The sequence below is a fragment of the Danio rerio genome, chromosome 10 (assembly GCF_052040795.2).
Source record: "Danio rerio strain M-AB ecotype USA chromosome 10, GRCz13ab, whole genome shotgun sequence".
Taxonomy (NCBI): Eukaryota; Metazoa; Chordata; class Actinopteri; order Cypriniformes; family Danionidae; genus Danio; species Danio rerio.
In genome coordinates this window covers 48,047,053-48,059,378 of record NC_141030.1, presented here as the reverse complement: position 1 = coordinate 48,059,378, position 12,326 = coordinate 48,047,053, and the positions used below count along the sequence as shown (strand labels likewise).

The 12,326-nt window shown below is 35.2% G+C and overlaps 1 protein-coding gene across 9 annotated transcripts in view; it reads right to left on the bottom strand.

Moving 5' to 3' along the window:
- Window positions 1–12,326, bottom strand: part of grk3 (G protein-coupled receptor kinase 3) — a 146,470-nt gene that overhangs the window by 61,723 nt on the left and 72,421 nt on the right. For all 9 annotated transcript variants that reach the window (XR_015500516.1, XR_015500517.1, XR_015500518.1 and 6 more), the window contains 7 exon segments: window positions 10,090–10,191; window positions 9,556–9,630; window positions 9,369–9,430; window positions 7,434–7,485; window positions 7,254–7,345; window positions 7,068–7,167; window positions 4,210–4,288 (listed from right to left, as the gene is read on the bottom strand). Coding sequence is in view for 2 of the 9 variants with exons in the window: in XM_087269696.1 (XP_087125822.1) it covers window positions 4,210–4,288; window positions 7,068–7,167; window positions 7,254–7,345; window positions 7,434–7,485; window positions 9,369–9,430; window positions 9,556–9,630; window positions 10,090–10,191 (562 nt within the window). In the remaining 7 variants the exon portion in view is untranslated.

Here is a 12,326-nt window from a genome sequence, read left to right as displayed (position 1 = left end):
CAAGTTTAAGAAGATCAGTGCATTTGATAAATTAAAATGTAAGCCATTCATTTACTTCAGTTTTATGGGTGTTTAAATAAATGTTTAATTCTGTAGTCATGCACAGCATGATATGCGGTAAAATGCTTACACAACCTCTTGTGACCCAAAAAATAATAGGAACAATGACAAAATAATAATAATAACAACAATATAAATCTATATTCAGAGAAATAAAAGTTATGCTATAGAAAGTAAAGGCAAATGTAAACTATTTAAAGACTTAATTAAAGATTTAAAGACTTTGGAAAACTTAATTAAAGGTTGTTGTTGATGTTTTAGAGTTAGTTATTAAAAAATAAATAATTTAATTATATATAAAAAATTATAAAATTAAATAAATAATAAAACTAAATTTAATAAAGGAAAAATTAAATAGACAAAAAGATATATAAATTTTTTTTTTTACTAATAATACATTTTTTAATTCTTTAAATAATGAATTAAATAAATAATTTTTAATTCAGCAGGATCACTGATTATTTTCATTCAAATCTCTTTTTTTTTTTTTTTTACAAAATTTACTGAAACTTGTTAGACATTTGTGTTTGAGAGACATTCAAGAAGAGATGATTGAATAACACGTAACCAAATAATTGACTTTAGTTTTATAGCAGTTTAAAAAAAGTAAAACTAAAGATGCTTTGTTTAGTAAAGCTTAAAAAATATTTAATATTAAACATAATATTATAAATAAATGAAATAATTTAACAAATGAATAAACACATTTCTGAAACAACAATCAGAAACATTTTAAAATTTAAGAGAACAAAAAATTATATCAATCAACAATTAATAACTTCAGTTTTATAGTTGGTTAAAAAAAAATTAGGTTTTTTTTTGTTAAATAATGATTATTAACAAAATAATAAAATTGAAAAAATTAAAAAAGTAAATTTTTAAAAATTATTTATAAATAAAAGTAATAAAATTATTTAAAAGTAAATAATCCGAGTTAAATGTAAACTTAAATAATTTTGAATAAAATAAAAATGAATAATTAAATTAATAAAAAAATATATTTTAAATAAAAAACATTTAAATTAAATATAAAATAAAATAATTTTGAACAAAATCAAAATATATATTAAAATTAAACATAACCAAAATTAATTTAGAGTAAAAAATGATTATTTGAATGAAATAACTTAAATAAATTTTAATTAAAATAAAAATATACAATTAAACGAAATAATGTAAATATTTCAAAATAAAATAATAAAAACATATTTAAATGAAATATAATCTAAATAATTCAGAATAAAATAATAACATTTAAATGAAATATATCTTATAAGAATATTGAATAAATTAAAAAATAAATATTTAAATGAAATAAAACGTAAATTAATTTTGAAATAAATAAAAAAGAATATTTGAATTAAATATAAACTAAATTTATTTTAAATAAAATAAAATAAAAATTAATGAAATAAAATCTAAATAATTTTGAATAACATAAAAAATTTCTATTTAAATTAAACATAACCTAAATAAATTTTAAATAAAATATAAAAATAACATTTAAATATAACCTAAAATAGCTTTGAATAAAATAAAAAAATAAATGTTTAAATTAAATATTAAATAAAGTACTTTTGAATAAAAAATTTACATTTCGATTAAAATAAAATCATTTAAAAGGCAATTATGTTCATAAAATAAAATAATTATCCAAAAAAATAAACCCTTATATTAATAAAACCCTGGAATCATCAGGGTTCCTGTTACATTTTCAACTTTCTGTAACTTGCTAAACAGTTGTTTCTAGTTAACATATAATTATGTGCAGAAACCCTTATTCTCACTAGTTACGTTTCAAGCAAAAGTTTTCTAGTCAAGAGTGATGTAGAGATGTCTCTCAAGCAACCACTGTAACTTTGCCCACATCTGAGACTTCTAGGAAAATCTGCATCGTCTAATTTGTAAAAGGCTTATTAGCGTCTTCAGCAGAGTTTAATTCCACTAAATGGGATGTTTCTTTAATCCAGAAGCACATTCAGAGAAGTGGCTCATGCTGTAGAGCAGATACAGGAAGCGTGGGCGTGTCAAAAGAGGAAGCTCCACCCCCTGCGTGGACTGACATTAACTTAAAGAGGAAGGTTAAAATAAAAGAGCTAAAAGTGTTTTCACAATCTCCCAGCGGGTGCCGTGCACGTCAATCCGTCAAGATTTCAAGAGTACACGAATAGACTCAGCACATAAATACAGAAATTACTTCAAATCAATGAATCAGTCAATCAAAGTGTATTTATAAAGACACCCAAAGTGCTGTAGAGAAGACTAAAACTCAAACAGGACACGAAATATCATTTAGAAATGCGTATAAACAAACATAAGTAAGCAGAATTAAATCATTATGAGCCAATAGCACAGACTGCTTTTTTATTTTTTAAGTCTTGTTTGTTTTTTTAAGCTCTGCCTTTCGCTATTAAACTCCTGTATTTCCTGGAAAGTGCCCTGTAAATCCCACTGTGTGAGAAATGCATTGGTATGCAAGTCTCATTTCATAACTTCAAGCAGAAATCATGTAAAGCAGGCTACCGGTCACTCCAAATAACACTAAAAGCAGGGCTGCAGACTGACTTAATTGCTGCATTTAAAGACCTTTTCTCCCGAAAGTCCAACTATATATATATATATATAAATATATTTTTAGCAAGTCACACATTTGTATTAGATCTAAAATGTCACAGAATTATGCCTTTCATAACTAACATCATGGAAATCATTTTATCAATCTAGGTGCAGAGCATAGATATATACACTAGATATCGCATAGGGACCCTGAGCATGCGTCAATAGCGCCGCCACATTGGTACAGTGCTCCCAGGACAAATGTCCTTCAACCGCACTAGTCAAGACAGTGTTACTACGTGAAGATGCGGGACTTTAGCGCTGTCTACATGTGTAGTAACGAGCAAACAAAGAAAACAAAACACAAAGGCAGAACATTTCATAGGTAAGATTAAGTTTTTTTTTCTATTTTTGTATGTTCTGAACTGTTGTGCTAATCAGGTAACGTTATTGATGATAACAGTCACTTACTGCATTCACCATACGGCAAAGCAGCTCCAACTCACACTAAACACTCGGCTTATGCTAGTTTTGTTGAATAAAATCAGCAAACAATGCAGGAAAAATATGACAACGAGATGCTGCGCTGCCAGAAACTTGTATTATTGTTGGCTAACGTTAGTGAAAGAGTCGTTCGGGGGATTCATTCACAAACGAATCGCTCCCTCCGTCAGTATGAGCAGTGAAAGCAGGAGAGGAGCTGTGTTTCAGGACATGATCAGATCAAATTTAACAGGGAGGGTGGATAGTACATTTCTGTACACACAAACACAAGCTTTTAGTCAGGAATGCCCGTGCGGTCACTGATCCATCATGTAAAGTGATGTAAAATTATAATATTCGTAATTAGAAAAAAAAATTACATACTAACATCCAGGAAAACTCCCGATCATAGATATATGTGTATATGTGTATATCTCTGGCATTGAATGGCCACAGTCCTCCACTGTACCTTGGTCCCGCATTCATTTTAAAGGAGCGCTACCCTGTACCAAGATGGCGGCGCTATTGACGCATTCCGTCCAATAGACAACAATAGGCCAGGCGACATCTAGTGTATATATATCTATGGGTGCAGAGTCTAAAGTGCAGGGCGCAAAAGCATTTAAGGCAGGCTTGAATTAATAGCAAACAACAAACATTAGAAAACTGAAAATAAAATAAAGGTTTAGCCTATTAAAATGAATTTATTGATCACATTGGTGTTTTTTAACTTTAGTAATACCTCCAATTGAGACGGAGATGTTTTTTGGAGTTCTAGCATTCATGTGTTAACGAGATGCTAGCTAGTTAATTTATTTCAAGATCTGAGGTGAACTATCTGCTTCCCCTTTTAAAAAGGTCACATTACATGGTGTTTAAACTCATTTAACACTGAACAAAGCACATAATCAATACATGAGGTGCTTATTGTCATGGTAGTTTATGCTGTTGTTCAGCGGTGACTATCTGTGTGTAAATCAGCAAGTATTTGCAGCATGTTTAAAACCAAAACTCTGATTAAACTGGAAAACATTGCTTTTATTGGATGTTGCATGTGGTTTGGACAGTGTGTTAACACTTCTATGAGTAAGATATGATGTGTGCTCTTACCGTTCATCAGGTCCAGGATGAAGCACAGTTTATCAGGGGTGTGGAAGGCATATGTCATACACACTATGAACGGGCAGTCCTGCAGAGACAGAGTAAAGCAAGTGAGAGTGTGAAACAAAACACGCTGATGAGCAGAGTCCCCTAATAATATTAATACTTTTTAAAGTAATAAGTAATGCAAAACTACTCTGACTGTGTTACTTGGACAGGAAAAAAAGTCAGACACTTACTGGCCACTTTATTAGGTACACCTGTCTAACTGCTCGTTAATGCAAATTTCTAATCAGCCAATCACATGGAAGCAGCCCAATGCATTGAGGGATGTAGACATGATCAAGGTGATCTGCTGCAGTGCAAGCTGAGCATCAGAATGGAAAAGAAAGGAGATTTAAGTTACTTTTGTGGCATGCTTAATGCTGTCAGACAGGCTGGTCTGAGTATTTCAGAAACTGCTGATCTACTGGGATTTTCACACACAACCATCTCTAGGGTTTACAGAGAATAAAGAGGAAATATCCAGTGAGCGGCAGTTCTGTGGGCGCAAATGCCTTGTTGATGAGGCCAGAGGTCAGAGGAGAATGGCCAGACTGGTTCCAGCTGATAGAAAGGCAACAGTAACTCAAATAAGCACTCGATACAACCGAGCTCTGCAGAAGAGCATCTCTGAACACACAACACGTCCAACCTTGAGGCGGATGGGCTACAGCAGCAGAAGAGCACACCGGGTGCCGCTCCTGTCAGCTAAGAACAGGAAACTGAGGCTACAATTCACACAGACTCACCAAAACTGGACAATAGAAGATTGGAGAAACATTGCTGCTCTGATGAGTCTCCATTTCTGCTGACACATTCGGATGGTCGGGTCAGAATTTGGCCTCAACAACATGAAAGCATGGATCATCCTGCCTTGTATCAGCGGTTCAGGCTGGTGGTGGTGGTGTAATGGTGTGGGGGAGATTTTCTTTGGGTCCATTAGTACCAATTGAGCATCAACGCCACAGCCTACCTGAGTATTGCTGCTGAGTATTGTTTATTGATTGTTTAAAATAAATATTTAAATTGAATATAACCTAAAATAACTTTGAATAAAACAAAAAATAAATATTTAAATTAAATATTAAATAAAGTACTTTTGAATAAAAAATAAACATTTCAATTAAAATAAATTCATTTAAAAAGCAATCATGTTCATAAAATAAAATAATTAATAAACTAAAAAAAAAAACCCTATACTAATAAAAACCTGGAATCATCAGGGTTCCTGTTACACTTTCAATTTCCTGTAACTTGCTAAACAGTTGTTTCTAGTTAACATATAATTATGTGCAGAAACCCTTATTCTCACTAGTTACGTTTCAAGCAACAGTTTTCTAGTCAAGAGTCTGTCTACCTGAGTACCAGCCTACCTGAGTATTGCTGCTGACCATGTCCATCCCTTTATGAGCACAGTGTCTCCATCTTCTGATGGCTACTTCCAGCAGGATAACGCAGCATGTCATAAAGCTCAATCATCTCAGACTGGTTTCTTGAACATGACAATGAGTTCACTGTACTCAAATGGCCTTCACAGTCACCAGAGCTCAATCCAAAAAAGGAGCTTTGGGATGTGGTGGAACGGGAGATTGGCATCATGGATGTGCAGCCGACAAATCTGCAGCAACTGTGTGATGCTATCATGACAATATGGAGCAAAATCTCTGAGGAATATTTCCAGTAGCTTGTTGAGTCTTTGCTATTAACAATTAATACAGTACTGAAGGCGAGAGGGGTCCAACCCGGTACTAGTTAGGTGTTCCTAATAAAGTGGCCAGTGAGAGTATGTGAATTATTGACACATGAATCATTCTTTTAAGCAAGCTTGCAGTAAACACAACAGTCCATGCTGTTCAAAACATGTACCATGATCAAGGGCGTAGATTTGGTTTGAACATTTTTTTATTTCATTTATCTGCATACTCAATCAGCATTTTATGAGAATGTGTGATGTGTTATTTTGACCAGTAAATCAGAATAGTCATTATCTTGAAATCACACCTTTTTTTTTAAACAAAGAAGAAAATAGTAAAATATTAAATAGCAAAGTGCAGAGCAATAGTTGGACATTTCCATTTTCAAGCAATGGAGGGAAACCTAACAGACAAACTCTCAATAAATTCAACACGGATAAAAAAAAAAAATTAATCCATCCATAATATATCGCAAAATTATTGTTATTGCAATAATAGTATATGCAACATACGTATGTGACGTGTGATCAGTTACATTAATCTTATGCTTTGGTTGTTTATCTAAATTTGACCAATCAGATGGGGCCTTACTATCTTAAGCCCGCCTCCCCAGTAGCTGCTGTTCTGCTATTGGCTATATGGTGAACCCAGAGCTCTAGATAAACACTAATGGGTGGAGTCGAGACGAGAGAAGAAATTAACCACAGAGTCAGAATATCTGCTGTGGTTTTCACTCATTCATGGTGTATCAAAGACAAAGATGTTAGCACCGTTTTTTTTTTGTCTGAGACTGAGACAATTACTTGCTTAATTTAATATCAGAACATAAAAAATGATTTTAAAACAGCTAATAAAAATTGTGCTTTTCAAGGGAAATGTTATATTCTAAGAAATTTGGTTATACTCATCAACAATATTGCATTGTCACATATTTTTCCAGCATCGTGCAGCCGTAATACTCATTGTACACATTCTTCAGTGGATATTGGGGCGGTTGACGTTGCATGTTATGTTTTGTTTTCTTCATTTAACATGCAAACTGATTTGAATCATCACATATTCGACAGGATTTTGACTCTGAATCTTCCGGATATAAAAAATTAAAATGTTTATTTATATAGTGTCACTCACCCCGGTGCTGACCAGCGACAGCATGATTCTCTCATTAAGCGCCAGAGTTTCTCCCTGCTTCATTTTGATACGCTTTTTATCCAGACACTTCATAGCATACCTGAGACACGAGCGTTAATGAGCAGGTGCTTTTAAACAACCTCAAAATGAGCTTATTCAGGGTTTAAATGTCAGGAAAGCACTTACATCTTCCCCGTGTCTGCCTTTCTGCATCCATAAACCTCTCCAAAGCCTCCTCTGCCGATGATGCGGTGCACGCTGAAGTCATTCATAGTCAACTGCAAGCAAAATCAGGAGAATATCAGAGAAAACCAGACTTATGGATGTAAACAGAAAGTGTACAAGTGAATAAACATGCAAACTCACATGGATGTTGAGCTCTACATTCTTCCACTGGCAGAAACGTGTAAACTTGTCACTACACAGCAAAGCAAAAGACTTTTAGATGATCAAATCGTTCTCAAGAAACAAATTAGTGTGGTGAAACGACTGTATGCATGCAAAATAAAAGTTTTATCTACATGTGTGTACTGTTTACATCTAATATGTGTATATCAGCACACAGGTATGTAAATACATGAGGATTTATTTTTACATTTATCTATAAAATATGGATTTAAATGCAACATATCCTATAACTATATATGTAATAATATACTAACTATATAGTTATTATATATATATATATATATATATATATATATATATATATATTTATATATATATACACACACACACACACACATACATATATATATATATATATATATACACACACACACATACACATACTCACACTAACTTTAACTATATATGTAAATGTGTTTGCCTGGTATATTTTAAGTATATATGTGTGTATGTGTACATATTATGAAAATATACTTTTATTTTGTATGCAATTAATTTAGGGCTGCACAAAATACCAGCACAACGTATTATCACGATGATAATATGTTGTGTTGGTATTTTGTGCAGCATCCAAAATAAAAGCATATTTTTTAACACACAATACACACAATATCTGCATTGCAGAAAAATGTTTTGAATAAAACAATTTTATCTGCCAGGTAGTATTATGTTGCTTGCATAATTTGTTTAATCAAATTCGACCAATCAGATGGGGCCATTATCTTTAACCCCGCCTCCCAGTAGGTGCTGTTCTGCTTTATGCAAGACTCGCCCATAGAATTCAGTCATTTAAAGTGCTCTAAAGTATTTTTTTTAAGTATTTTTGCCTGAATTTGATTTCATAATAAGTTTAGATTTTTATTTAAATCATTATATAAATAATTTTTTGAATTGCTAAAAAAATGATATTATATTATATCACGAGTAATATCGTTATTGCAGTACTCAACAACCAGTAATTGGAATAGCAGAGCTATAAATAAACAGCATTGCTAACAGTTTTCAGTAACGAGTAATTAAATGAGTTACTGTTTCTCCTGCTACAACAACGTTACCGACAATAAAAAATGCGCGATACTATAACTGAGAACACTGAAGATGTTTTCATGCGAGTGGCATCTCTTTCAGCCTTTCAGGACCTCTCTTTCTCTGGGGTGCAAGTGTGTGTGTGTGCGTGTGTGTGTGTTCAGGGCTGGGGCAGGACACATAACCAACCAGTGATGATGATGATGATGATGATGATGATTATCGTTTGCCAATCAGAGGCGAGTAGTGTGGCTGTTCATGCACAGTCAGCGGCGCACACACATCAACGACTGAGAGTCAGAACGACGGCAAATGCAAGTTCAAGGCTAGGGTTTGCAAACTGGAAATATAAGCACTCCTTTACTCTCAATGAGGTGAAAGGCAGGAATGTTTATGTATCATACAACTTATGCCCAGGAGAGAAAAAATAAATAAATAAATAAATAAAAAGAGAGTCTCTCTGCGTTGCTGACGAGTAATTCTACTCTAATGAAGTGCCTCACGTCATCATTCCGCCACAACATCAGTGGCTACGCAGGTAATAACGTGAGCTCTGCTACCACAGGAGGAGATGAAACCCTGACATTAAAGCAAATAAAACTTCCTTCTTCTCCACAGCAAACACTTATTACTAAGACAGAATTAAACAGAATAATATCTAAATATATAGATGAAGACATGCTGCCGTCGTCTCTCACATTATCCCACAATAACATTAAGATACTGTACGACGTGTTTATATTTATTTTACAGTTATTTAAGAAATTAGATTTGTTTAAAGTAAAGTAATAGCTACTTTCCCTGGTAATTAGGTACGTTTATAATTCATATTTATTTATTAAATATATTAGAGGCCAGTCATGTCACCTTTCAATGAACTTCTGAAAGATATTCCCTCGAAGACTGTCACAGATTTCAACAATATATGGCTGGAAAGAGAGCAAACAAATGCGTCAGGATCTGTTTTCGGTCCAACTAACCAAACACTCGACAACAAAAGCCAACGTGCACTCAGATAAGCAGGTTGGATTTACTGTGGTGTAGGGGGTCTCACCTGAAAGAGATTTGGAGGAACTTGTTTCTTTGCTAGGTGAGTCTGGACATGGTCGACGGCTTTCTTGGAGAAGGGCTGTGAGAAAGGAAGGTGGATTAAGGGACATTTGTGATAAGAGAGGTCAAAACACTAAAACAACATGAACAGTTTCCTCTGGATAAACGTCAGGCATGGACATGAACCTGCTCAGCGTTCATGGCTATCACAACAGCAACACTGTGACAAAGGCGGCAGCGGCCTGGAGTGTCCTGTAGGCCATTGTGTTGGTGCATTCGGGCTTCCTGTTTCTAAAAAACTATGACTGGAGACTGACGGAGGCTAATGGCACTCAACAGAAAACATCTGAATGGAGTCTCTGGATCTCCAGTGCACAATATAAACCATCATCCCTCCAGCGTTAGAAAAGCAGAAATGCATCATACTAGGAATTACCATCATAAAGAACTTCAATATCATTATGCTGTGTGTGTGTGTGTGTGTGTATTATATAGAAAAGTGCTAGAGATGGTGCAAACTGTGGCCTGTTTTTCTTACATGTGAACATGAAAGCAGCTCCTTCATTATGTAGACGTCATAAATCTGTCGACTGCGAGTTAGCCTCTCCTCTTCTGAGTCCAACTTCTCGTACTCTTTAATCTGAAGGGCACAAAACAGGATTAGCGTGATTATCTCAGACACAATCCCACGCTCTTTAAAAGAACACGCCGACTGTGTTATTCTGGCCGAGCAGAACAAAACTCGGTCAGGTCAAACACAGACAACCTGGAAACTATCGAGGAGAAAACACACACTCTACTGTCTGCAGTGTTGGATAAGTTACTAATTAATTACATCTTTAAAATTGAATTAAAATTTAGTTTCTAATAAGCAGGGGCGTCGCTAGACCCCATTTACTGAGACACGTGCCCCAGTAAAAATCGCCAGTGCCCCAGTAAATGCTTTGAGATATGATTTACTTTACATTCAAGTGTATTTATTAAGAGTGGTAATCCCAGAATAAAGATGTTATTCTCTATGTGCAAGCGAACCAACGCTGATAAAAGCAATGCAGCTTATTTAAAAAGAAAACCAAGCATGCTCCCGGTCCAGTTGTGAAAATGCACACTGAAAAAATAAATGTTGTGAACCCGACGTAACGCTGAGGTGTCTGCACGCACTGAGTTTTGCAAGTCGACCAAACAAAGTTGAAATAATATGATGGTGATCTTCCTTCTGCATTGTTCCTAATAGATTTTTGTGAAGCAGAAAGGAGAGATGATAAGTCAGGGAGGTTACACTTAATACACCTAGTTCTCAGCCATGAGTCAGGGCTAAAGATGTGCGGATCAGCTGAAATGACACCCGAATCAGCGGGTTCATACTAATCATCCACCTGCTCGCACATATAGTTTTTATAGAAATCGCAAATCTACTCATAATTCTCTCTTCATATAGCCGTATGCCATATCCATAAAACACTGTGATATAACCGTGCTCGGATCGGATCGCTTTCTCACTGTAACCGATCAGCTCTAGAGTTTGTTTCAATCGAGCCGAGACCACCTCATTCAAGCGATCTCGGAGCGATTGATTTGGCACGGGTCCGAGAGCGATTGGTGGTTTCACATATGCCACAGTAACCGCGCTAACTGGATAAACGAGACAGGTTCCCAAACAAAAGTGTAGGTGTGAAAGCACCCTTAAAGGGTCACGAAACACCAGAACACATGTGTTTGAGCTGTTGACAGTGGTATATGTGTCCCACACTGCTAAAAACACTATTAGGACACCTATATTTCACTAAAAAGTGTAAATTGGTTGTTTTTGCGTTATTTCAAGCAAATTTGTACTTCCGGTTTGAAACTAATTTTTGAAGCTGCGTCACGGTCATGAGATAATAGCGTGTATTCCAGCGTGCAGACTGGACGCCTGTGCCAGAGTGTGTCTTATTACGTCTTACAGTGTGATGCATTAATGCATGAGTAAAGCTTGGTTCAAACCAATCAGCGCGCTCTATTGTGCTACTTCATTAATATTCATTACTGTCACAGTGTTTAGAAGACAGAGACGCCACGTTGTGTTGGCAAAACAAGCGTGAAGTGTTGCTTTTATAGTTTGCTGCAGTTCAGTTTTGTTTTCATTTTCTCTCTGTGAGAGCTCAGCTGGAGTCACGTGTGGATTAACAGTGTACGCGACGCTCCACAACAATAACTTACGTGTCTAAGGAGGATTATTGTTTACCTGAGAGCTGTTCTCATCTGCAAACGCTGAGATCCGGATTCGCTTGTAGTCTCCTCTTAATAAAGACGCGGCTCTAGTTGCTGGTGATTGTCCTATCTCTACAGATTTGGTAAGTGAGCGACCAGTGCTCTTTGTTTATTCAGTTCGTATTTTATTCGTATCAAAAAAACTATTGCACCGAGTGTAAACAAGTTAGCACCACAACCAAACTTTAACCTCTTGTAGGATTTTCACCGCATTTTGTGACCGGAATAACACACGCGGCTTTCTGACGCTACCTGCCGTATGCATCTAAGTTTCCGGGAAATGCAGAGGTTTTTTTTCTCTCATTCGCCATGCGGTATCAAACATTGCATGAAAAATACACGCTTAGAGCAGTTCCTCGAATCAAATATCACGTTTGTCGCAAGGGACATGAATGAATTCCAGTTAAAGTCCACCATTTAATCACTTGGCAAATAATTCGACTACAGATGTCCATGTAAACACAGTCACTTTGTCCGCTGTGGGTGTGTGTTTTGACTCTGAAACTCAGCGCGCCCAAATAGACA